Genomic DNA, 27,968 nt, shown 5'->3' on the forward strand with positions numbered 1-27,968 from the left:
TTTTTTTGTCATTATTGATCCTCTGTTTTATTTTAGAAGACTTTTTATCCTCTTATATATCATTTATTTGATTTGTATACATATATAACACATTTTCAATTTGATCCTTATGTGTAACGCATTATTAATTTATTCTCTATATATTAAGACTAAATTAAGAATACACCAAGTATACATGAACTAAATTAAGAATGTGTTAGTGAGTTAATGACTAATAAATAACACTCGAATTTCTCACTATAATATAGTTTACTCATAAATTCGTAAAGTGATTACAAGTAATCTCTATTGAGAGAGTAAGTATCTTTTCTTCCCCCACCATAAACATACAAGGAAAAGAAATATGCATCCTCCCAATGTACCATAAGTTGTGGCCCAAAATTGACGAGGTGTACTATCAAAGAGTTCGATGTGAATATTCATGCCAAACAATCCTACGACCACAATACCGGCATTGAGTATCATGCTTAGGGTGTTGAATGTTATTCCTACCTGCAGAAGCTGATTTTGCTTATCATCCAACATTATGTTGATGTAGTCCTCTGTGTCATCCACGTACTCACTCAACTTAATCATGTCACAAACACATGCGTCAGTGAGTATTTCAGAGAACAAATTTAGCTAATTTTTTTAATGATATAATTGATGCAGCACAATACATAATAAACATTGAGAAATAGTACATGTAAAACACACAGGAATCTTCATCGTTATATTCAAAAGGATACAAGAGTTCAGGAGATACTCACACTAGACAATCTTTGCAAGATTCCATTAGTCTGTGCAAAATATGCTTCTAGAAGCATTTCCAATTCCTCAACATCAAGTTTATGATAAGGGAATTTGTCAAACCTTTCCGAATATGATTCATCACTAAAGACAAAAGCAACCATTGTGAACTCATAGTCGTGGAATTAACTTGAGTCTTATTTGTCAAAATATAGCTGTTATTAAATAGACAAACATTAATGTTTTTTTTACCTTTGATCGTTCTCTTCAAATTCGTAATTGTTCCCTTCTTTAAATGATGCCTGCTCCATTAAACGACCATTAAGCTTTTGTGTCAAGTACATTTCAGCCATGTCATTATCATCGTCCAACAAATGTTCTAATTCATCGGCTATCTGTAAAATTCAAGATTAGAATCAGTTATTTTTTTAATTTTATTTTTGTGAGAACAACATAAATTTATTAAACAATTAATCAAAATATCCCCAGGCATGTTGTCCATTTTGGTGCAAAAATATGCTCATATAGTAAATTCGAACTAAAATTAAGAACCCACATATCTAATCATCTTGATTCTTTTTGGGATTTCACATTTTCATGTTCACAAATCACAATATAGACTTTATGTTCTAACAAGAAATATCCTTGACAACAACACAGAAGCAACAAAATGTTTTCTTAATTTCTTCTAGATTAAACTTGCACAGACCAGCCAACTCTTCATTTTCTTAGTGGAGAATTTATTGAGTAAATTGAATTGAGAACAAAACAGGGTAATGGAACCAGAACACTTGCTCACAAGTGCATTTGCAAAATGAAATCCATAACAATCAGCATTTGCAGAAGGCTGCACTGTAAGCCACGGTGAAACACAAAATGGTACTACATATTCTTTGAGGTATTGAACAACTTCAAGACTTGCTTAGATTTGGTACATGTTGGCATCTATTTAAGAAGAGTGAAATGGCACGGTTAGTAGATAATACTATAATCCAATTTGCACAAGCGTGCTAGATTAGTGAATACAAAATATTATGGAATCCTAAAAATGGAAAAAGGGATCCCATGAATAAACTGTTACCCCTGAATCGTCCAACTCTGCATCCACATGGGGTTTAGCAAAAGTATTCTAGTTGAAAATAAGGAATAATAAAAGACATAGAGGAATTCTATTACTTTGCCTTACAATACATGAGTTAGTTCTCTATTTAATAGAGTAACACATACCAATAACAATGGTAAATGCTTAGTGGTTACAAATGAAGGAATAATAACACCCTTAGTAGCTCATAGTTGTGTACTCTACAAGATGATTAATTTTCCAGAATTCTTATATATAAAGTCGAGAAGTTTTCATGCAGGGGACAGGTGTTTTGCCATGAATATTATATACCTTCTGCACACGACCGGAAAGTGCAACCAAACGACTCTTGATCTGTCTTACACGTTCAAGATTGAGTGTGCTCAGTTGAGAGGTCAACTCATCTAAAGCTGGGTAAGCCTCTTTCTCCAATGTTGAAGTCTGATATAGACACAAGGCATAGAGCTTGTAAGCATAAAGAAAAAATCATGTTAAAGATAAAGAAAGGAAAGTTATTCTCACATACGCACAATAAGATTAATGTATCCATTGAACATTTTTCACCTATTAAAATTTTTGACTAATAACCTATTCTGACATAGAGTAAGACTCTTTTGAATATAAATTTAAACAGATTTTAAATTTTTTTTATTGAAAATAAAAATATGTTTTTTTCAATAAGAAAACTAAAAATTCTTCTAAATTTGTATTCAAATATGTTCTAAATATAATTATATAAAAAAACATGGTATTAACAATTTGTATAACTAAAAGGGAAAGAAATTTGAAATGCAATAAATGAGAAAAAAAAAAATTGATGTTTGACAAATTGTTGTTCTATATGTATCATGTCTCTTTTATAAATGAGCCAAATAAGTTAGTACAAACCTCAGATTCAAGGCACCTACAAGCAGATTCAATACACGTTTCAAGTGCTCTGAACTCAAAAGGTAACTGCTTAGGAGCTGGTTTTCCCGTTACAACCTCTGCATTGATTTTAGAGCTATCCGCTCTTACGTGAAATGCAACAGAGTCCTCAGATATTCTCACAGGTGAACCGTTTCCGGAACCTTTACCACCTTGCAACGAATCTTTACCATCCATGTCATTGCTCCTCTGTGGAACAAAAAAATTCACTACCATGCATGCATGCATGCATAATCAGGTACGTACAATCTAAGACTAGAGATATTTTCACATCTTAAAACTGATAATTTATGATTTTCATTTCATGCACGTTAGATTATATAACCAAAGATACCGGAGGTTGACGTGAAAATCTTAAAATAATATCATGTCCATTGATAAAAAAGAAACATTACACCTAGATTATATATATCTTGAATCTTTAATTAAGTAACATACCGGGGAGGGAGTTTGATTAGTGAGACGGGTGTGAAGATCTTGAAGGAAGGTTTGAAAGAAAGGGTTGGAGGAGTTGATGATGAGGACCTCAGAGGCAGTGATGATGGCTTTGACGTGTTCTAAGTTAACGACAATGGCTCTTTCGCGTCCGAGGATGGAAGAAGAGTGAGAAAGCATGGGATCGAGGACCCTAAGGTCACGCGCCGGCAACCCTGTTCGCCGCATTATGGACAGTTTCCCGACATCCTCAAGGTGTGCAGGCCCTGTCTCCGACACCACCATCCAACTCTTCACTCCCACGCCCTTTCGCCTCATCCTTTACCCTACATTCAAATCCCAATACCAAAAACCTATCTATTCCTATTCATATCAACTGACTCCCCCACAATCATAAAACACGACACACAACACAACAACTTCTTATTTTTATAATAATATATGTCTAAATCTGTAATTTGAGAATAGATAGTTTTTAAGATTTTCTTTTTGTTATTTTAAAATGTTAGAGTATATTTCTTTTTTATAATTCAGAAAGCATAACAAAGAATACAGGAAAAAAGAAATTAGTTTCGTACAAATGATACTCCTTTAGTATTCGCAAAAATTCAAGTTTATAAGAATTTGCTTATGTTGTTTGCCCCGAATATGATATTAGCCATTGTGGCCTTTTTACAAATCTCAATATCTAGTTTGCCTCCTTTTGGTCATATTATAATTTTTAATTTTTCTTTATAATTAGATATAGATTCATGCGTTGCGTAATTTATTGAAATATTTTATTTTTATATAATATTTTAATATATGTAAATTAAAATTTTGTAATATAATAACTATTATTTTGGAATATAAAGATATGAAATAAATATATAACAATTGTTATATATTACTTTTTTATTAATTATATTACAAATTTGTGTCTATAATTTTACATTAAAAATAAGTATGTATAAAAATAAACATTACGTAGGAGGGAGACGGAGGGGAGGAGGAGAACGATAGAGATCACGGTGTACGAAGACAAGAATTACTATGATATAATTATAAAAATATTAATAAAAATTTAAAAATAAATAATATAAAAATTTAAATATAAAATAATTTTTATTTAAAAGACTAACATGACATTTAAATGATGTGTACATACACATCAGATACAGTACCAAAACCTCTCATTTATTAGGGGTACAGTAGCAACTCCCGGTATTTAAACTAAGGCTGACACGCCTCCCACGTAGTCCGGGGTTGCAAACTAAGCTCTTAGAATATTGTTCAACTATGGATAAAGATATTATTTTTATTATGAAAAATGTTTAATCCTTCGAAAGTTATGATGCGAAAAATCTTCCGATCGAACACTGAAAATTGTATATTTCAGTAAATTGATTTAACGTAAAAAAAATTATAATTTGATATTATTCTTAGTTTAAACATAAGAGGATAAATGGATATGAAGGATATTATTGTTAGTATTAAACTACGTTCATGAAAATGGATTACTAGTTCTATCTTTGGTTGTTCTTTTAGTTACATTAATTGGTATTATAATTTGGGTTTATGTTTCTCATAATTTCTGTTTTGATTTTGAATTTTAATTATGTCTTTGAATATCTTGTAATAGGTTAGAGTATTCTTTGTACTCTTTTTAATTTAAAAAAAATGGACATATATAATTGAGTCGGTGTAACACTTTTCTTTTATTATTTAGGACTTATTGGTTAAAAAGATAGTTATGGAAAAAAAAAAGGAGAGAGATTTTTATTAAGATGAAGGGAGAGGAAAATCTTTAACAGAGAAAAATTATTTTAAAAACTAATTTACCGTGATGTCAAAACATAAGTAACACTTTATAATCTTTTTAATCTTTATTATAAAACACTTTTAATTAAATTAGTTAGATCAATATTAATAATTAAATTAATTGATTTTATTTATTTTATAAAATAAAACTATAATTTATCAATTTGACCTCCTTTACTTGTAATTAACTTTTCATAAGAGATAAATAAATTACAAAAAATTAATAAAATGATAAATATGAGAAAAAAAATATTCTCATAACTTTTAATAGGGATAATAAATGAAAATTAATATTAATGCTTTATAAATATTTTAAAATATCTTAAAAAAAGATAATCAATTTCTCATAAATTGTATTTTATAACAAGTAAAGAAGAAATTATTTCTTTTATAGATATTATATATACTTAAATCTATCAAACCCATCCAGTATTATTGGATGGTAAAAATAAAATGAGGAGAAATTTTGTTCCTTTTGTTTTTAGCTAAATATTAGCTATAGTTCTAATTATAAGTAATATAGGACAAATCATCAAGATGAAGAAAAATAATTAATATAATTACTTTTAATTAATTTTTTCATAAATTTATATTTTATTCTAAATATACTCTTTTTTTTTTTTTTTTGTATCATAATATTGATAGGAATATCCACCAACTTCGTCAAAAACTAACTTCTTTTGAAATCTTGACTGCATTAAGGTTATTTCTCTAAGTATCATTTTTTTTATTAAATTCAAAACTCATTCAAGACTTTGAGGCTTGATGACCAACCACAACATCAACTCAACCAACAAATATTGGTATATACTCTTTTCTTTAAATGATTGTCATATTTAATGTTAGTTATGAGTAAATGCATAGAAAATATAATTAACAATAAACAAAGAGTATAAAAGATATTTAATCTTGAAAAATTTTAAAACTAATGATTATTGTTTATAATTAAGATACATATAGCATTATGTGAAAGTAAGATATCATTTAATTTAAAAATTGCAATACTGCTATTTTTTTTTTATTTTGTGTTACGCTTTAACTTTATATATAAAGAACACATAAAATTTTAATAAGTTTCTCCACATAAAATATGTCTTTTTTTTTAAAAAAAAAAAAAATAACAAATTGGTACGAAAAGCTATCTTTTTATGGACGTGTAAAGATGTTACAAGTTGTTCAACTTTCTCTTCTTTTTTTTATTTTTTATTTTAATGGAGAAATCTATGTCCAATTGGGTTACTAGAAATGGAGTCATACCGGTGATTCTAAATCTCTCACAAGTTGTGGAAGAGGATTTTATATATATGTACACTCAAACCCCACCTGACCAAATAAAATTTCATAAAGAATGAAAAATATAAGTTATCCTTTTATTATTGTTATATATGGATTGTAAATACCCTCCCAGATCATTTGATGATCCTTGTCCAAGTCGACCAAGACTATGATATCATAATAAAACATGGTATATATAAGCCGAGCGAACATAATTTTTATTGACTCAACATACGAAAACAAAACAAAACAAGCTATATTGAGTAGAAAGGGCTTTAATTATAATAAAATCTCATTATCAATTCCTTAAACTAACATGACCTCATCATAAAATTCATGGACATGTTGATACGCTAGCTCGCATCACATGGCCTCATTCATAGCCACTTGTCTCAATTCTTTCACTAGATCCTTCATTACCAACTTGTATTTCTCACCCATCTGCAATATACATATATACATATAGCGGTATCAAAATATTCAATTTAGGTAGAAAACTTTGAGTTGAATTCTTTATTTAGTTTGATAATTTACCTGAGCAATAATGGTGATGTCAAGGGTATTCCCAAATGGCAAGACATTGCTAGTGGATATGTAGAGATGAAGGCGTTCAAGCTGAGACATTATTTTAAGCAAAACTCCCTTTTGTTTGGCACAGTGAATTTTGATTAACACCTCCTTCCCCAAGACTCTGGCTTCAACTTCAACAAGTGCTAAATCATTGCATTTATCATCAACGCAAAGATGAGATTTTGTTATGGTTATCGCTGATTCAACATCATTCTTCTGAATATCTTCTTCTAACTCGTCTACACGTTCTTGAAGTTGTTTCACGTAATTGATTGCTTCTCTTAGTACGTGGGCCTTGTCCATCTACACACATGTAAAATTTCAAAAATTTAAGTGTTAATCATTAAAACTTAAAACTGATCATGCATATGCATTCCACGTGGTACTCTTCTCTTCTGCACATGGTTTCACTTTCACACACACCAAGCTTATGTCAACATCCACGTCTTCATGAACAAGTTTGTCTTCCACCCTTATTTGTACTTCACCTTCCTTACTGATTTGATACTTCATGGCAAGTAGATTCGGAGTCTCGTTTACACTAGCTCAGTTGATTTATGACAACTCTTTGTTTCAGCAAATTATGCAACTGGACGTTTTCTTGCATCCTCGCGTAATTCAAAGTTGCCCCTTACTGTGGTCTCCACTTTCTAGTTTTAGAACTTTATTCAAATGTGAACTGAGGTATACTTTTCGAAAGGCAAATGAATTATGATCATTGCGTTTATTGAATCTTCTTTGGAAATTATTTTATGACGCCCTTGTAAATTGGGATGATTAATTTTTTAAATTAATAAAAATGACGTGTGAATTTTTTTCTTTTTCTTTTACTTTTTATTATTTTATTTTAAGTAATTAATTAACTTATTCCAAGTGTTTCAAATCATTTTGTAGAAATCAAAATGATTTTAAGAAAAATATAATAAAATTTTATTTGTTGAAATTGAGAGAAATTTTGTGAATTTCTTATTCAATTTGCTCTTTATAATTTATACATAAATGAAAAAAAATTAATTTATCATGACTCATAATATATAAAAAATATTCTTATTGAAATCTAAACATTTTGTATATATATTAAGAATTTTAAAAAATATATGTTAAAATGAAAAAATAAATAAACATGTTAAAAATCAAACAATTCTAAATCAAAAATGTTCACATATTTTAAAAATAAAATAAAAATAATTCCAAAATCCTTTAAATATATAAGGGTGAGGTAAAATTTGAGTATCTAATTCAACGTTACAAAATCAATCTCAAAGATAAAAATTATCCTTTATTTATATAAGTTACTTTCATCTAATGACTAGTTGATGTGAAATTTTCGATCATTTGAGTAAAAGAGGTGGAAAACTGACCTTCTTCAAGCCAGGGATAGTGGCTGCAAGTGCTATGAACTTCCTTGTGAGCTCCTGTCTCCTATTTCTCTCAGACATTAGGTGATCTAATGACTCAGAAGCGCTTCGAGTCTTCTTGGTTCCTTGGTTGACCCTCGATGAGGGCAAGGGCAAGATTTCTTTGAGCAATTGGGATTGCGAGTTCTCTTTCCATGCAGAGCAAGAATCTGGATCAGCTGGTAACAATGCAGCGGATTTTTCGAAAGACAGAATATAAGTGGTTGCAGATGAGGTAATTGGCTTGTGATCTTCAGCATATTGAGATGAGGTTGGCGTAGTAACAAGGGCCTCTTGTGGCTGCCGCAGAATCTCTCTCAGGAACTCTTCATCAAAGGGGTTCGCGTGGCACAAACATTCATTCACCTCATGATCATCCATTTCCTAGGAACAATTTTGAAGAACAATAATAATCAAGCCCAACAAATATTTCTAGTACAACTAGACATATGTCATATCTAAAGAAGACTCAATTTTATGATATTATATATTATGCATGCATGATATGTATTATGATTGTAATTGCTATTACCATATCGGAGGACCAATTTTCCTGCCGAATCTCTTCCATTATTTGGATAAGGATTGGATCAAAGTGAACTGTAGGTCATCCTATATATGAGTAGCGAGGGGACCTATATGTGGATTTTATGCATGGATATCTTTTTTTATTTTTTGTCTACACATTTCTTTAGAGTTGGTTTGGTTCAAAGGATGTAAGGAGTGAGAAAAGATTTTAATGGAAGAAGGAAAAGGAAGGGATGAGAAGGGAAGGAGAGTTAGAAATTTTATTTGCTTAATAGAAAGAAAGGAGAGAAAGGGATATTTTAAAACCAATTTATCATTATATCTTTTTTAAAAATATAAAGAAAGATATTTTAGACATTATATTAAAAAGTTTTTAAATTTCTCCCCTCTCTTTCAATTTGGAGAGCTAAAATTATAAGAAGAGGAATTTTGTTTTTCTCTCATTTTAAAAATTGAACCAAACAATTATTTTCTTTTTATAAAAATTTCTCCTTTCATTTTCTACAAATCAAACACTATGTTAGACTATTTTATATTTAAAATTATCTTAAATCATTGGAATTCTTCAATTTCAAACTATCAACTATTATTTAATTTTTTAGGGATATTATTTAATTTTTTATTATCTCAATTTTTTTTAGATGAATATAGACACATAATATATCTTTTTTCTTGGTAACTTATAAAGATTTGGACTCATTATTAAAAACCAAGCGCAAGGGCCAAAAAGGAAAAAAGAAATAATCGAGACAAGACATTACTTCTTTTAAATGGTAAAAATGAGAAAATTATGCATACATAAAAGAAATAATGACCTTTTAACTAGTTACTTTATATATATCTTCTGTGAAAAAATATATATTATATTTATAAGGACACCTATTCAAGAATCAATATGTCAATTTTTTTTTTTACTAAAATCTAAAATAAAGTTCAAGAGAGAATATGTAGATGCATTTTTTAATGAAAATTTTCTAATTTTAATTTATTAACCAATGCCCTAAGCATTTTCCCTTATAATTAAGTGTAAGTATTATGTAAAATCTGAATAGTTAACATTGAAATTTAAATAAGCACACTTTTAATGTGTTATTCTATGAATTAATATTTTTGCTAAAGTGTATAATTGTACAGACCGAATATTAAAGGCATATTTGAAAAATGAAAAGAGATAGTTACTGATCTCTGTATTAGAGGTTTTTTTTCCGATGTTTTATTAAAACTAAAATTATATATCTTATATTAAAAAAAATAATGATTGAAAATTTTAGATAAAAAAAGTTTACATGATCAAAATGATGATTTACTTTTATATATTTATATAAATTGAAAAATATTTAAGTCGAAATAAAATTCTGGAGTTTGTTATTGAAAACTAACCTATTACTTTTTATTTAACTTACATTTTTTCACTTTATCCTGAATTGATCAATTTAAATAAACAATTAACTGTGTAAATAATTGTATAGCTTTTTATGGAAATATTTGTTTAAATAATTCAAACAAAATAAATGATCTTAAATTTGTATTTTTGACAAATTTGATTGCACTTTATTTTAATTTTATTGAAATAACTTCTAGCCATCATTCAATCTAAAGACACAATAAATTAAAAATTAATCAATTTGATAGTTGTACGGGTAGGGATGTTTAGCCACCTTCTTATCGGTTGTCGAAAGGCCGAATCAGGTGGCCGATCGCCAATCGGTTACCTGGTTCGGCTCATCTCTATTAGTTATCATTAATAAACCATCAAAGGTTAATTAACTGATTAAGAAGTATTACCTAACACGGTAAGGCTTTACAGGGCCCATAAGGTCCAGGGCCCACGAATGTCAGTATAAATAGCTCAGGTCAAAAGGTAACGTCACTGTTCATTAATTACCCTAGATTTCTGTGCCCGTGCTGACTTGAGCGTTGGAGTGCCTTTTGCAGGTACAAACCCTTTCACTCATATCGGATTGGAGCGTTCGTTCGGCCTTCAGAACTCAGGAAGACTATCGGTGTATCCTTATACAGGTACATTTGGCGCCCACCGTGGGGCCGAGCGAAGTTGGTTGGAAGTTTGTTGAGAAGAACGATGCCGATAACTAGGAGAACAAACACGCAAGATCGTCCCATTGAGGAGCATGTGGAAGTGGTGGATGAGACCGATCTCTCTGAAACAGTGCGTTTGCTGAAACAAGAAATGGAATTAATGAAACAACAAAGAGAGAAGGATGCAAGGGAGCTTTCGGCTTTGAGGGCTGAGAATGAAGCATTGAAAAGTCAGGATACAACATGGAAACCTACTCATGTTACTAAAACACAAACTCAAGGATCGTACCAGTCTCATGCGGTACATACGTCGGCTCCTCATGCTTCGGCAGTAGCCCCTGAAAAGTTTCCTTCAGCTTTACCCACAGTGGGTCGTCCTGCAGATATGACCACTGTCGGATCACACCGGCACCCTTTTACCCCTTCCATTATGCAACTCCCTTTAATGGATAATTGGAAGGCTTTGCCCATTGACAAATATGATGGTACTACTGATCCTGATGAGCATTTAGATGTTTTTCTGACACAGGTAACCTTGAGTACAACAGATGATGCTGCGTTGTGTAGGATTTTTCCTACGTCTCTTAAGGGCAGAGCTCTCAGTTGGTTCACTCGTCTCCCACCCAATTCCATTGACTCGTTCAACACATTGTCTTCACAATTTACTATTCAATTTGCGACAAGTCGCCCTCATAGTCTAACATCTTTGTCTCTGGTTGGTATCAGACAGGATAAGAAGGAGTCTCTTCGGACATTTATGGATCGGTTTAATAAGGCTACGTTGGAAATTCGAGATCTTAATCCTGCTGATGCATTACATCATCTCACAACCGCATTAAAACCAGGACCGTTCGTTAATAGTATCTGTAAAAAACCTCCTTTGGACATGGATGATTTAAGAAGAAGGGCTGATAAATATATGCAGATGGAGGAATTGGCAGAATATCGTAGTCAGGCCCGAGCTGAATCTTCTGGCAAGGTAGACAAGCAGATAGAACAACCACACAGGGGGCGAGGGAAGGAGATATCTCTTCGGGATCGGCCTAGTCGGGGCCCAAAATACACCCAATACACTCCACTTAACACTAGTCGTTCGGTAGTACTTGAACAAGCTTTGGCTTCCGAAGTGTTAATAATTCCGAAGAGAGCATCCACTCCACCACGGGCCGATACTAGTAAATCTTGCCGATATCATCGTAATCGGGGACATTCAACTGATGAATGTGCGGCCCTTAGAGACAAAATTGAAGATTTGATTAAGCAGGGTAAGTTGCATAACTTTGTGGACAGGTCAGGTTCGTCCCAAACTCGCACATATCAACCCAAATATCAAGATCGGTACAAGCAAGACCGTTCCGGTAGAACCTCTGATAGAGCTCGGCGTGAAAGAAGTAGATCACGCGAACGAAAAGATGACTCGGCACCATCGCATAGGAGAGTCATTAATACTATTGCAGGAGGATTTGCAGGTGGAGGCACAACTTCTTCGGCTCGGAGGAGGCATCTTCGAGCCATCCGATCGGTGAATTCCATTCATGGACAGCCTTCTCGGCGGTTACCAACAATAACATTCACCGATGCTGACTTCAAAGGCATTGATCCAGAGCAGGACGATCCGATGGTTATTAGTGTAGAAATACACAATTGCATCGTCAAGAAAACATTGATCGACCAGGGCAGTTCAGCGGATATATTATATTGGAACACATTCAAGCAGTTGGGTATTTCTGAAAAGGAATTGCTCCCTTATGATGATCCGTTGGTCGGCTTTGCAGGAGAAAGAGTTAGTACCAGGGGATATATAAAACTTTTCACACGATTTTGTTTTGATGAAAAGGAAAGTAGAGAGGTTCAAGTGAAGTATATTGTGGTCGATGCTAACACTTCGTATAATATTCTCCTCGGCAGACCATCTTTAAATGCATTAGGGGCCATTGTCTCAACGCCACATTTGGCAATGAAGTTTTCGTCTGACAAAGGAAATGTAATCACAATTCATGCCGATCAAAAGGCTGCTAGGGAGTGTTATTATGCTAGTCTACGTGTCAAACAGACGGAAGAAAGGAAATCGAAATCAAAAAGAGCAAACGACGTGAATGTTTCGGCATTAGTAGAGCAGCATGTATGGGATCTTGATCCAAGAATGAACAACGAAGAGCGTGTGGAGCCAGTAGAGTCAAAAGTACATTTTCAGATAGGTGCAAATCCTGACCAGGTTACGTACATTGGTGCCGATATGAATGAGGAACACTGTTCGGCCCTATGTAGGGTTATAATGGAAAATAAAGATCTTTTCGCATGGACGCCTTCCGACATGCCTGGAGTGGATCCCAAGGTCATGTGTCATAAGTTATCCATCTGTGCCGAGGCTAAACCAATTGCGCAACGAAAAAGGAAGATGGGGACAGAAAGAAAGCTTGCAGTTGAAATGGAGGTTGCTAAGTTACTTGATGCCGGATTTATTCGGGAAGTCCACTACACTACTTGGTTGGCGAATGTAGTGATGGTAAAAAAGTCGAATGGGAAGTGGAGAATGTGAACTGATTACACAAGTCTCAATAAGGCATGTCCTAAAGATGCCTATCCGCTCCCAAACATAGATCGATTAGTTGATGGCGCCTCGGGTCATGGAATTTTAACTTTTCTTGATGCTTATTCGAGGTATAACCAAATCCCCATGCATACCCGAGATGAAGAAAAAACAGCTTTCATCACTGATTCGGCCAATTACTGTTATCAAGTAATGCCTTTTGGGTTGAAAAATGCAGGGGCAACATATCAGAGATTGATGAACAAAGTTTTTCAGCACCAAATAGGTAGGAACATGGAGGTGTACGTAGATGATATGGTTGTTAAATCCATAAATGTCGATCGGCATGTGCTAGATTTATCAGAAGCATTCCAGCAGTTACGCAAGTATGATATGAGACTCAACCCGGAGAAGTGCGTGTTTGGAGTGTCTGGAGGAAAGTTCCTCGGCTTTATGCTGTCGGTAAGGGGTATTGAAGCTAATCCCGACAAATGTATGGCAATCATCAACATGATAAGTCCTCAAAGCCTCAAACAGGTCCAGCAGTTAACAGGTCGGCTTACAGCATTGTCACGATTCCTCCCTTGTTTGGCCGAAATAATCAAACCTATTGTGGCATTGCTGAGAAAATCAAAAAAGTTTGAATGGTCTGACGAATGTGAAGGGGCCTTTCGAACTTTAAAGGAACGTCTCGGTTCGCCGCCTATACTGTCAAAACCCGACTTGCAGTTACCGATTGTGGTCTACTTGTGTGTTTCTAATGATGCAATAAGTACCGTTCTAGTTCAAGAAAAAGATGGACAACAACCTATTTATTTTATTAGCCGAATGCTACAAGAAGCTGAAACGAGGTACCAACTTTTGGAAAAGGTGGCACTAGGCCTTGTCCATACCGCTCGGCGTCTCCGACAGTATTTTCAGAGTCACCACGTTGTTGTTCGAACCAATTGTCCGATATATAAGGTATTGCGCAAACCAGAATTGGCGGGAAGAATGATGGCTTGGTCGATTGAATTATCAGAGTTTGACATTGTATTTGAGCCTCGAGGGCCGATCAAGTCTCAATATTTGGCAGATTTTGTCAATGAATTACAGCCAAAGGGCTGTTTTGAGAATGATTTATGGACGATGCATGTGGATGGTTCTTCTAATAACCAAGGTAGTGGAGCTGGTATAATTTTAGAAGGACCTACAGGATTAGTTCTTGAACAGTCGTTACGATTTGCGTTTAAAGCCTCAAATAACCAAGCTGAATATGAAGCACTGCTGGCAGGGTTAAGGTTGGCCCGAGAAATTGGGGTTAGCCGGTTGGAATGCTGGACAGATTCAAAAGTTGTAGCCGAGCAAGTGAATAATAATTTTCAAGTAAAAGATGCAAACTTATTGAAATATTATCACTTGTTTCAAAGAATGCGTGACACATTTGAAGAAGTTCAAGTAAAGCACACGCCCAGAGAGCGTAACGGAAGAGCAGATCAGCTGGCTCGGTTGGCAAGTAGCACGCGAAAACCTGGTCAGCTGAGAACCACGCTACACTTAGATCTTGAAGCTCCAAGTATGGTCACTGCCGAATGTTTGGCAACCGAGAGGTCCAGTCACACCTGGATTACTGATATGGTAGATTATCTTCAACATGGAAGAGTGCCGACTGACTCATTGGCCGCTAGAAAGCTTCGGACTCAGGCTGCTAGGTATACCATGGTGGGTGGAGAGCTATATAGAAGAGGGTTCTCGGTCCCATTGTTGAAGTGTGTTGAGGCTGAACAGGCTGATTATATTCTAAGAGAAATCCATGAAGGCATATGCGGTTTTCACTCAGGAGGAAGAACTTTGGCTGCCAAGGTGCTTCGCGCTGGATATTATTGGCCTACTCTCCGGAATGATTGTTTGAAGTTTGTCAAACATTGCACATCTTGCCAACAACATGGAAACCTCATTCATGCTTCGGCTGAAGAACTTCACGGCATAAGCTCACCGTGGCCATTCGCGATGTGGGGTATGGACATTCTAGGTCCCTTCCCGATCACCAAAGGACAGTGCAAGTTTCTATTGGTAGCTGTGGATTATTTCACAAAATGGGTCGAGGCCGAGCCACTTGCCAGTATCACAGCTGCCAATGTTCAAAATTTTTTATGGAAAAATATCATTACTCGCTTCGGCATCCCATATGCACTTGTTACTGATAATGGTTTACAGTTCACTGATCAGAAACTTAATCGGTTCATCCAGGATCTCGGTATCAAGCACATGTTTACTTCGGTTGAACACCCGTAAGCTAATGGGCAGGCCGAAGCAGCAAACAAAGTAATACTCGGCGAACTGAAGAAACGGTTGGGGGATGCTAAGGGAGCTTGGGCGGAAGAGTTGTTGGAGGTTCTATGGGCTTACCGGTGCACGCCCCAGTCCACGACTAAAGAAACACCATTTCGGCTAACATACGGTACCGACGCCATGATACCTGTGGAGGTCGGAGAACCATCTTTTCGAAGAATACATTTCGATGAAAATACTAATGATATGTCTCTCCGACCAGAAGTGGATATGGTGAACGAGGCTCGTCTCAGAGCAGAAATCACAGCTGAAGCTTGCAAACAGAGGATGGCTCGAAGATTTAATTCTAATCTTATCAGAAGAAGTTTTAAAGAAGGCGATCTGGTATGGAGAGCACAAGGATCGGCGAGGCGTAATCCGAAAGAAGGAAAGTTGGCTGCTAATTGGGATGGCCCATTTCGGGTCCGGCACAGCTTGGAAAACGGTGCATATAAATTGGAAGAACTTTCGGGCAAGATCATTCCGAGAACTTGGAACGCATCTCATTTAAAGACATATTATAGCTAGTATATGTTGTAACAAGATCTTGTGTAAATAGATGGTGTACTCTTTTCCTTGATCGGTCTTTTCTCCCCTTATAAAAAAGTGAAAAGGGGTTTTGGCCGATGAGGTTTTTAATGAGGCACCTGTTAATGAAATCTATTCAGTTCTTCCATTCTCATGGTTCAGTTTTCGTTTCTTCGCTTCTTAATCAACAACAGGCTTCCCTCTCGAGTTGTTCAACTCGGCCAAGGACGTGCCTTAAAAAATATCGCAACAGGCTTCCCTCCCGAGTTGTTCAACTCGGCCAAGGACGTGCCTTAAAAAATATCGCAACAGGCTTCCCTCCCGAGTTGTTAAAACTCGGCCAAGGATGCGCCTTAAAAACTATCGCAACAGGCTTCCCTCCTGAGTTGTTCAACTTGGCCAAGGATGCGCCTTAAAAAGTCTTGAAACAGGTTTCCCTCCCGAGTTGTCCAACTCGGCCAAGGATGCGCCTTGAAAAATCTTGCAACAGGCTTCCCTCCCGAGTCATTTAACTCGGCCAAGGATGTGCCCTAAAAAATATATATGTATAGTGTAACACGCTTTCCGCACAAAGTACAAACCGAAGCATATCCGTTCAGTTTTATCAAAAGAACATGTACAGGCCGAAGCGTATCAGTTCGGTTTTTATGAAAAAACCTGTATAAACCGAAGCATATCAGTTCGGTTTTATTCAAAAAAGTGTTACAAATCGAAGCATATCAGTTCGGTTTGACCAAAAATGAGTTTTAAACCGAAGCAAATCAGTTCGGTTTTATCAAAAAAACTGTATAAACCGAAGCATATCAGTTCGGTTTTATTCAAAAAAGTGTTACAAACCGAAGCATATCAGTTCGGTTTGACCAAAAAATGAGTTTCAAACCGAAGCAAATCAGTTCGGTTTTTATAAAAAAAAAAGGTATACAAACTGAAGCACATCAGTTCGGTTTTATTCAAAAAAGTTCTACAAACCGAAGCATATCAGTTCGGTTTGACCAAAAATGAGTTTTAAACCGAAGCAAATCAGTTCGGTTTTATCAAAAAAGTTGTACAAACCGAAGCATATCAGTTCGTTTTTATTCAAAAAAGGTTACCAGCCGAAGTTTATCAGTTCGGCTTGACCAAAAATGAGTTTCAAACCGAAACAAATCAATTCGGCTTTATCAAAAAAGTTCTACAAACCGAAGCATATCAGTTTGGTTTTATTTAAAGAACATATTTCTGGTGTATATCTCTTTGGTTTTATTAAAGCGAAATTCGAAACAAACTCGTTCAGTTTTATACGCACACAAATGGTTACCCATTCGGTTCTAGATACGAATGCAAGTGGTAAATCTATTCGGCTTTGTATAAGAATTCAAGAAGTGTATCTTTTTAGTATTTGTTAATAATTAGCGAATAATAATTCAAGGCAAACTGCTTAAGAAAAACGATTTCATTCAAAAGAAGAAGGCTCTATCGGCCTTCAAATTACAAATAAAGCATTTCTATTACAAAATAAAAATAATTACTCTTCCGGCGTTCGGGTGGATTCAACTCCCATAACGGTATCGGGATTTTCCTCGGTACCGTTAGTAGGGACAGGATTCTCCTCATCCAGTGTATCTTCCTCGGAGCTCTCGACACCATCTTCCACTTGGGGGGCAGTGTTAGGATTATCATCATCCAGTTCGGCTCCTTCAGGCATATCGGCAAAAGACATCAAGGACCCTTGATAGAAGTCCTGAGTCATGTCAAACTCAAAACCTTCTTCAAATTGACCGAAATGCTTAGCCTGACGAACGGCCTGTTTGAATCCAGCCTCATGTTGAGCAATGATTTTTTCTTTAGCTTGCTCTTTGAGGGTGTCATATGCAGCCTCAGCCTCCTCCAATCGGCGGTGCCCTTCATTAGTTATTTTTTGAAGTTCCAGACGAAGGGTATCATTGTCACGCCGAACAGCATCTAACTCGGCAGCAAGATCCCTATTCTTAGCAGTCACCACTTCTTTGAATGAAATCGCTTCGGCTACAGTTTTTTCGGCCTCTTCAAGATTTTATTTCAAAGTTTGGACCTCGCCGAGAGGTTCCATGGCAAGGTGATGAGCCAGAGCTAAAGAGCGTGTCTGTACCTCGCAAAATAATCTCCATTTTGTTCTCACATCCAAAGATGATAAAAATTCTTGCCCAAATGGAGAGACAAGATCAGACCGAATCACCGATTCGGAGGGAGTATCCTCGCTCAGAAATGACCGAGACATCAATGGAGGAGGCACCACAATAATGGTTCGGTTCGGAGAAGATTCAGGCATTGATTTAGTCTTCTTGGATCGCTCCGGGTGATCGTCAGAGCCCTTCCTTTTCTTGTGTTCTCGGGCGACTTCCTTCCCCTTTTTGCCCTTCTTTTTGCGTTCCGGAGGAGGGGGCAATCGGTTATCAGTGTTGGGACGGGGGGAAGATGCAACAGCCGAAGTGCCGATTTCCCCCGACTGCCGAGCCTCCTTCACTCTTGCAGCAAGAAGATGTCGAATATTCAGGTCATCAGCACCACTCTTAGTCATGATTCCTGCAAGAAAAATTAAGTAAACATCAATAGGAATTATGATGATAAAGGTGAGAGGACAGACAGCATACCAATTAGGTCGGCCCACCAACGAGGAGACACTATCAAGTTGATAAGCGACCTAGTTGGCAAACGCCGAGGAAGGCGCATTAATAATTTTAAGTCTATTCGTTCTTCGGCTGTCAGCATCTTTTTCGGCACTACATCGTATGGCCGAGGGGTACGGGTCCAGTATAAAGGGAATAGGCTCTTCCCATCATCATCAAAAAAGAAGCGTCGCCCGTTCGGCCGTATGGTCACTCGGAAAAATCCGGCCTTGAAATTCTTATACGATGAAGTAAAACTATCCAACAAAAGTCGATCGCTTACTCGGCTTAGGGAATGCCATTTCGCCAAAATAGTCGGTCGGGACGAATAGAAATATAGAAAAAGAAGTGGAGAAGGTTTAATATGGAGACATTTGCACAGGTGTTTGAAGCCCTGTAGTTGCGCCCAGCTGTTAGGATGCAATTGAGTAGGGGCCACGTTCAACACTCTCAGCACTCCTATAGTAAACTTGTCAAATGGCAATTTGACTTTGAGATCCCGAAGAAGACAGTCATATATGTAGAATGATTCCATCTTTCCACCACTTTGATCAAGGCAGACCATGTCAGGGTTTGGAAAGGCATTATTTCGGCATGACCGAATCCCAATCGGATAGGGATTTTCGTTGGTAGCAAAGTTTAGACAGTTTGTGTAATCTAGAAGATTAGTAATCATCTGTGTATCTTGATACCGAGAATAATAAGAAGTGACTTCCCCGTTCACCCATTCGTATCCAGGCACATCGGAGGGGCCGTATCGTTGACGGGTTGCTACCCGAGTTGTTTTTTCTTCGACTTCTTCACTTCCACTAGTAGAAGTCCCTTCTGAAGAATCGTTGCCTTCATCTAGCATTTCGGCATCAATAGGGGACTGAGTCATTTTGGAGTGGCTTGATCTACTGGACGAGGACCCCTCGGAGGACGATGACCGAGAGCTGTCAGCCGAGGAACTTGAAGTATCAACCATGGTAATAAAAACTTACCAATCTCTTCACAAAAGCACGAGGGGCAATCGGATCGGCTCCTAAGCGCTCGGATTAGCACAACTCGGATTAGAATAATGCGTGCGAATGGCCCTACAATTTAACCTATTTATAGATTTGAAGGAAAGCGGGAAATTTTAAAAGTGTTGAAATTTTATAACCGTTTGATTTCTGAGATTCAACGGTTATAAATGCGCGCCTCTTCATCTTACCCTAACCGCCATCTCCATTTTACCCTTAAAGAAAAATTCGTTTTCCTTCAAGGCTGGGGGGCAGTGTACGGGTAGGGATGGTTAGCCACCTTCTTATCGGTTGTCGAAAGGCCGAATCAGGTGGCCGATCGCCAATCGGTTACCTGGTTCGGGTCATCTCTATTAGTTATCATTAATAAACCATCAAAGGTTAATTAACTGATTAAGAAGTATTACCTAACACGGTAAGGCTTTACAGGGCCCATAAGGTCCAGGGCCCACGAATGTCAGTATAAATAGCTCAGGTCAAAAGGTAACGTCACTGTTCATTAATTACCCTAGATTTCTGTGTCCGTGCTGACTTGAGCGTTGGAGTGCCTTTTGCAGGTACAAACCCTTTCACTCATATCGGATTGGAGCGTTCGTTCGGCCTTCAGAACTCAGGAAGACTATCGGTGTATCCTTATACAGGTACAATAGTTAAAACTGTGGAAACATATTTTTAAGTGTATAGTTGTTGGTTCCATAATTCCAAAAGTCAAAAGAGCAAAACTGAAAGGTGCTTTACTTTTTGCTTCAGCTGCTTCCCACACGCACATGGAATGTACTAACTCATGAGTCATATTAGTGATATCAATTAAGTTTATTAGAGGCTAATTAAGCAGCTACAATTATCCCTCTTTAAACTAAAAGTGAGAGTACATAATTAACTAGTCTTTTTATGAATTTGAGTTTGTGAAATTACTAAAATCATGCCTTAAAAAAATCAAATGACTAGAGGCTAAAAATTAATGATGTTGAGTACGATCGAATTAAAAAGAATTTGTTGGTATATATACATGATATATGATTATACGTGGTTCCACAAGAGTGGGATGCATGGATGGACCAAGTGTTGCTGTTGCTGCAGGTGCCATCTCTGAACAAAACTTGCATGTTAAACGATCCACTAATTAAATCATTTTAATTTTCTACGTGGACACAGTAGCACTGTGTTTGATTGTGAGAAGTATATACATGAGAAAGAGGGTGAAAAAAATATTAAAAAAATAATTAAATAAAAATAGATAAGAAATAGAAGAAAAAAAAATGAGTTTGTTTAGTTTAAAAATAATAATATTATAAAATTATTTGGTTTAAATAAATGAAAATAAAAATAAATTATAATTAAAGAAAAATTACAATTTTACTTTTTCAAGTTACATATGTTTATTTTTTTATTTGATTAAATTTATTTTTCATTCAAATGAACCCACCTTATTTATTTGGTTATATTAAAACACAACCAAATAAATATAATTATTTGAATAAATATTCAAATCCCTACATTCCAATACAATATTATGCATTCAAATACATGACTCACCCTGTTCAAATAAAAGTAAAAGTTTTTACATAAACATTCAAATAAAACACAAAAAAAAAAAAAAAACATTCAAACCCTGCATTAGAATAAAACCTTCATGCATTCGAATAAAAGAGCCACAATATTCTGTAAAAGTAAAAGCGCCAACATACACAAAAAAATAAATAAATAAAAAAATACAAGCCGAACAAATAACTAGCATACCCTTTGGAATAGGAAAAAATTGCATTCGAATATAATATCATCATTCTATTGAGAGAGACGTTTTCATGGAGATAAAATTGTAACAAAAAATAAGCTTAACTTTTTCTTTGTTATTTTCACGAAGAAATTTTATAAATGTGGATACACATCTATAAATTTCTCACCAGACACAAATGGTATTAACCATATGAGTAAAAAAATTTCTATTATTTTATTTTCTCTCTCATCTATATTTCACCAAAATTTCAACCATACCTAACACAGCGTACATGCAAACGGTCAAATATAGTGTTACTCATCCCTAATTTGTATCGATTGACTACTTAAGAGTGTAAATAATTTAGATTAGATCTAGTTTGGAGGATTTATTATCTTAACTAGTTAAAATTCAACGAATCAAAGTTCAATCTAATTTGATCATTAACAAATTATGTTAAATTTAATCAATTGAGTCAATATGATTAAATTTATATTTGGTAAAAAAAATTATATTTTAAATTATATTAAATTATTTGATATGTTATTGTAAATATAATATTATTAATCTATAAAATAAATAATGATACAAACTAAATTTTAAAATAAATTTGATGATTTAATATATCATTATTAATTTAAAAAATTAACATTAATGTTAAATAAATATATTATATTATTATAATATTATTAATCTAAAAAAACTTATTATTAAACAAAATAAATATTATTATCTTAAGTAAGTAATTATTTAAATATTAACTTATTTATTTATTATAATTATTAATATTATTATATATATATGTATAATCGGGTCTAATCAAGTCACATGTCAAAAGAAAACAAAAACTCATTAATTAATTATACAATGTCGAGTTTTATAAAGTTAAATCTAATTCGAACACTTAAAAAAAAAATCTAAACTCATAGATGAATTTGTATGGATTCAAAATTTATGAATTAACTGTACTCACAATTCACATACCGTTTTAGGTGGCTTTTCTGCTAAAGTAGTTGGATGAATGATTGAAGCTTAGCATGTGTAAAGAAAAGGAGTTACAGATGTAGACATTATTGAGTGGAAATGCATAGTACTACAAGTAATATAGGACCATCTACCAATGACTAATGCTATGTCATATGTCAATGTCAATATCAACCGTACACTCAACCTTATCACATCACTGCCGTAATTTCAGAACTTTACAATATGCTTCTTACCCGTGCTCTGTCACGCCAAATCATATATTACACATACCTATCTTATGTTTTTCCTATTTATCTTTTTGCACATTTTTTTTAACTAATTTGTTTAATTATTTTATTATTTTAAAGTTAATTATATATATATATATTATTTTTATTTTAAATTTTTATGAGTAGATACAAAAATATTTTATTTTCACTAATAAAAATAATTCTTATACAAATAAAATAAAATTTAATATATTTTTATTTGAATAATAATCATTTTCAGGTTACAATTATATAATAATAAAATATAATTGAATACATGTTAGTTTATATAATAAAAATAATATTTTAAGCAAATTAAAAAGTGTTGTATCATTTTCATTAAATAATTATAACTGTCAAAATAATTCTTAGGCAATTTCACCAAGTCATAAGTGTGATTATCATGCAAGGATTTCATCTCATCTTGCATTGCATCCAACCACTGTTGCTTTTCTTCACTTTCCAAAGCCTCTTCAAAACACTCAGGTTCACCTCCATCAGTCAAGGTCACATACTCATCAGAAGAATACCTGGAAGACGAGTGTCTCAACCTGTTGGACCTCCTAGGAGGGAGTTGTGGTAATTCATGAGCATTATCAAGATCATCATCATGTACCATATCATGTTCCTCTTGAGCATCATCAATTGGAACTTCTAATACATCTCCATTCTGTTGATCATCAACATCACCATGTTGCTCATCATTCTGAGCATCAGTCTCAACATTATCCAGATTGTGAACAGGCAACCGCATGGGATTACCATCAGTCAAATTATTATCTTTCTCGGGTGTAGTGTTCTCCACCTTGTTAATATCTTCAATGGTTTGGTCTTCCATGAACTGCACATCACGGCTTCTGACAAGCTTCTTTTCAACAGGATCATACAACCTGTAGCCAAATTCATCCTGACCATAACCAATAAAGATACATTGTCTTGTCTTCGTATCCAATTTGGATCTTTCATCCTTTGGAACATAAACAAATTCCTTACAACCGAAGACACGCAAGTAATCATAACTAGCATTTTTGCCAAACCAAATTTTGTCCTGCACCTCACTGTCAAGAATAACAGTAGGAATGAGATTAATAACATGCACTGCCGTGTATAGTGCCTCACCCAAAAAATGTTTAGGTAATTTAGCATCTGAGAGCATACATCTCATCCGCTCAAGCAATGTTCTATTAATCCTCTCCGCTAAACCATTCAATTGAGGAGTTTTAGGAGGAGTCTTTTCATGTCTGATACCCTGCTGCTTGCAATAGACATCAAAGGGTCCACGGTACTCACCACCATTGTCAGTACGAATGCGTTTCAGCTTCTTGCGTGACTGCCTCTCAACCAAAGCATGAAATTCTTTGAACTTTTCAAGCACTTGGTCCTTCCTCTGCAATGCATAGACCCATAGCTTTCTGGAACAATCATCAATAAAAGTAACAAAGTAAAGTGCACCACTAAATGACTTTACCTTCAATGGACCACATACATCAGAATGCACCAATTCAAGCAACTCTGGCTTTCTTGAGGGAGGATGCTTATTAAAGGATACTCGAGTTTGTTTACCAGCCATGCAATGAGAACATTTCTCCAACTCTGCACTTTTCAATCCCAAAAACACATTCTTTTTAGCCAAACAATTAAGCCCCTTTTCACTGATATGACCAAGCCTTCGGTGCCACAAAGATGCCTCCATATACATAGCATTCACACTATCCTTAGCAACCAAAGCTTTAGTCCAATACAGTTTAGAATTTTTCTCCCCTCTAGCCACAACCAAGTTACCTTTAGTGAGTTTCCACTTTCCAGAACCAAAGTGGTTATCATAACCACCATCGTCAAGCATCTGCACAGAAATCAAATTAAAACGAACATCAGGAGCATGTTTGACTCCTCTAAGCAACAACTGCATTCCCATGTTGGTTTGCAAGCAAACATCACCAACACCAATCACTTTAGACACACCATCATTACCCATCTTTAACACTCCAAAATCACCAGAAGTGTAAGATGTGAAGAACTCCTTCCTTGGTGTAATATGCAGTGTAGCACCACTATCAATAATCCACATGCTCTCATCTGATACAAGATTAATTAACCCATGGTCACTGAGAATAACAAGATCACCACAAGTAGCAGTAGCAACACGATCATCATCATGATCCTTCTCTTTCTACTTACCTTTCTTGCCTTTGTTCTCCTTTTTCCATAGAAAATAATTCTTTTGGATATGCCCAGGTTTATTACAATAATAACACTCCACATTCTTGTATCTTGACTTGGACTTGCTCCTGCTCTTCTCTCTACTACCCTTCAGTTCCTTTTTCTGACTTCTCCCCCTATTTTCTGTGATAAGCACCTCAGACTGAGATGAAGAACCCTGTGCCTTCCTTCTCATCTCTTCATTAAGAGCACCACTCTTTGCCGCTTGCAAAGAAACAACACCATTAGGGGCCGAGTTGGTAATAGAAACTCGAAATGTCTCCCAAGACTCAGGTAAAGTATTCAGTAGCCATAGTCCCAAAACTTCATCATCAAATTTTATACTCATTCCGGATAACTGATCTAGGAGCCCTTGAAATTCATTCAAATGATCTGAAATGGAAGAACTCTCCCTGTACCTCAAATTCATCAGACAATTTAACAAATATAATTTATTATTCCCTGATTTAGAAGCATACAAGGACTCAATCTTCTCCCATAAAGCTCTAGCATGTGTCTCGTTTGCAATGTGATTATAAACATTGTCTTCTACAAATTGCCGAATAAAACCACAAACCTGTTGGTGCTCAAAGTCCCATTCTTCTTCAGACATAGAATCCGGCTTTTGAGTAGCAAAGACAGGAAGATGCATTTTCTTCACAAATAGCAAGTCTTTCATCTTGCCCTTCCACAAATGATAATTTGTGCCATTCAAAGGAACCATTTTTGTATTTGCCTCCATCATTTAAGCAAGTAAATATAGCCCCAAACCAAAGAGCTCTGATGCCACTGTGATTAGGGGAAACAACAATAGAATAATCAAGAGTATCAAAGTACGCAGCGGAAATAATTCTCCCAACTTGCAAAAACCAACGAGGAGCAACAAACAAATAAATGGTAGAAAATAATCACAAAGAGACACAAATATTTTTAACGTGGGAAAACCCTCTCAATGTGAGAAGTAAAAACCCACGGGCACAAGCCAGTCAATCAAGCTCCACTATGATCAAATTAGGGTACAAGAGAGTTTAATCAAATGCATAAACAAATGCTTACAACCAACCGATATATTAAAGCAACAAGGCTTTCCAAATGAAGAATAAAGAAGAAGAAACCTCAAATTAGAGCAACTGTACGAAATTGATTTCTCTAACCACAGACCTCCAATCCACGATCCCAACGGTCAAAACGAAGATCACCGTGTTAAGAACCTTCTGTAAAATTTCCAGCCCGATCCAACGGTAAACGAAGTGGGGACCGCAATTTTACTGAAACTGCTCTGTGTGTGGGAACCAAATTTTTGCTCTCTTTCTCTCTTCTTTCTCTCCCTGACGGTTGTGTAATTTTCTCTCTCTCTTGTTCTTCCTAAGAGACCCCTCTCCACTTGGTTTTTAAGTGAGACAAAATTGGGCTTCTTAATTTTGGGCCTTTTCTCCACATAGGAAGGGAGTCCAATACCAACAACAATAAAGTACGTCATCACCATTGAGGAAACACATCTGTGTTAGGAAACACTGTCATACTTACACATAAACATAATTTCACGGTTGTATTTTCTTTTTAATGAAGCACATCAAAATTATTAAATATGACTGTATTTATTAAGATGCACAGTCGTACTTCAAAGTCTCTATTTTTTTATATTATAAATAGGAATATCTAAATCTTATTGTTTTTATCTGGGTTTTAATTTTAGTTTTCTCACATTCTTTTTTATCTATTGTATTTGTTATTTGTTATTGAAGATATGTAAGATGTTAAAACTCAAGTACTTAAAAAAAAGAAAAAGGAATACTCTTCTTAATGAGTCATCACACTTGTTTGATGTCACAAAATGTATCGAAAAGGATGAAGATTCACTCTTAGATTGTGAAGCGAGAGAATTAGAACAATCGAGTTGGATAAGGTGTAATAACTAGTTTAACACCCAACTCAGAAGTTTAAGACCATTTATAACAAAAACATAGCTTATGTATATATTTTAATTTTGATATATAATTATTCGATCAAATAGATTTTCTTTTCATATATTTTCCCATAACATATTGATTTACAAATATTACTAGAATTTTTTTTATTACATGCGATTTTTTCTACTAACTTTTCATAAAAATTCACAGAAAACGTTGTTCGTATAAATTTTTCTAAAAAAAATTATCTCTAGATAATATCTTCGTGGATAATATGTTTTTGTGAATTTTAAAATTTACAAGAAATTTTCTTGCGAAAAAAATTCGTACGAAAGTTTTCTGCGAAAAAATTTGTAAAAAAGTTTTCTGTAAAAATTTTTGTGAATTTTTTTTGCAAGAAAAAAAATCAAAAAAATTACTTTTCAGAAATTATTATTGCAAGAAAATTTTTTAAAAAAATCTGTAAATATTTTTTTAAAAAAAATTGCAAGAAAATAACACTTTTAGTAGTAAAAATTATGCACACTATAATAATTTATTTATACATCACCAAATGGCATAACATTTAAAAAATTTCTTATGCAGATCTATTGATCCCTCATGTTCACATTTTTAAAGAAATAGGAGTTTTGTAGAGTATTTTACATTAATTTGTTTTGTTGACTTGTGACCAATATATATTATGTATAGATAGACAAGGCCTCTGTACTTGGGGAAGCTATTAATTACCTGAAACAACTTCAAGGATGCATAACTGTGCTGGAGCAAGAGAGTAAGAAGAAAAGTAGCAATAAGTCTATGATCTGTACTGAGAAATCTCAATCTTACTTTTGTTCTACATCCAGCATGTTTGTCGCACGATAAATCCAATTTTATTTACTTTTGTGAGATGGCAACAATAAATAATTTCTGTTGATTTTAATCATTTAGACATAATTTTCTCATTCAATATAAACTCGAATTATTACTTGGGATCTAATCAGGTGCTCCCTGAAGTCGAAACAATAAGCTTATTAGAGTTAGAGAAAGAAGTATTCATTAGAATCCTTTGTGAGATACAAAGGGGCATCATGCTCAAACTACTGACCTTACTCCAAAATGCACTTCTTTCTATTGTCAGTAGCAGCATACT

General features: G+C 34.7%; 2 protein-coding genes across 3 annotated transcripts; both read right to left on the minus strand.

Annotated features, from left to right (window-relative positions):
• Window positions 1-154: 154 nt before the first annotated feature.
• LOC109807214 (magnesium transporter MRS2-F) lies at window positions 155-3,588 on the minus strand. 2 transcript variants are annotated; one of them, XM_029273483.2, is made up of 6 exons: window positions 3,176-3,588; window positions 2,699-2,926; window positions 2,123-2,251; window positions 982-1,124; window positions 750-873; window positions 155-567 (listed from the first exon to the last, which is right to left on the minus strand). In XM_029273483.2, the coding sequence occupies exons 1-6, from the start codon at window positions 3,488-3,490 to the stop codon at window positions 286-288; spliced, it is 1,221 nt and encodes a 406-aa protein (XP_029129316.1). In that variant the 5' UTR covers window positions 3,491-3,588; the 3' UTR covers window positions 155-285. The 2 variants fall into 2 exon arrangements, with proteins under 2 accessions (XP_029129316.1, XP_082921771.1); XM_083065645.1 differs by having other exon boundaries at window positions 2,699-2,946; window positions 3,176-3,288.
• Window positions 3,589-6,145: 2,557 nt separating this feature from the next.
• LOC109808911 (transcription factor bHLH25) lies at window positions 6,146-8,996 on the minus strand. Its single transcript, XM_020372095.3, has 4 exons — window positions 8,747-8,996; window positions 8,179-8,598; window positions 6,782-7,120; window positions 6,146-6,688 (listed from the first exon to the last, which is right to left on the minus strand). Exons 1-4 carry the CDS (start codon window positions 8,783-8,785, stop codon window positions 6,611-6,613), a joined length of 876 nt encoding a protein of 291 aa, XP_020227684.2. The 5' UTR covers window positions 8,786-8,996; the 3' UTR covers window positions 6,146-6,610.
• Between the last annotated feature and the right edge of the window lie 18,972 nt (window positions 8,997-27,968).

Source organism: Cajanus cajan, chromosome 10 (assembly GCF_000230855.2).
Source record: "Cajanus cajan strain Asha chromosome 10, NIPB_CcT2T_4, whole genome shotgun sequence".
Lineage (NCBI taxonomy): Eukaryota > Viridiplantae > Streptophyta > Magnoliopsida > Fabales > Fabaceae > Cajanus > Cajanus cajan.

What these genes read in the sequence shown, in the direction of transcription:
- LOC109807214 (XM_029273483.2), bottom strand. Translation starts at nt 3,490, where the DNA reads ATGAGGCGAAAGGGCGTGGGAGTGAAGAGTTGGATGGTGGTGTCGGAG. An exon ending in GTAGGTGCCTTGAATCTGAG is followed by an intron (nt 2,252 to 2,698) that starts GTTTGTACTAAC and finishes TGTCTATATCAG; the next exon opens with ACTTCAACATTGGAGAAAGA. An exon ending in TTTGAAGAGAACGATCAAAG is followed by an intron (nt 874 to 981) that starts GTAAAAAAAACA and finishes TTTTGTCTTTAG; the next exon opens with TGATGAATCATATTCGGAAA.
- LOC109808911 (XM_020372095.3), bottom strand. Translation starts at nt 8,785, where the DNA reads ATGGAAGAGATTCGGCAGGAAAATTGGTCCTCCGATATG. An exon ending in AAAATTGGTCCTCCGATATG is followed by an intron (nt 8,599 to 8,746) that starts GTAATAGCAATT and finishes AATTGTTCCTAG; the next exon opens with GAAATGGATGATCATGAGGT. An exon ending in CTATCCCTGGCTTGAAGAAG is followed by an intron (nt 7,121 to 8,178) that starts GTCAGTTTTCCA and finishes ACATGTGTGTAG; the next exon opens with ATGGACAAGGCCCACGTACT.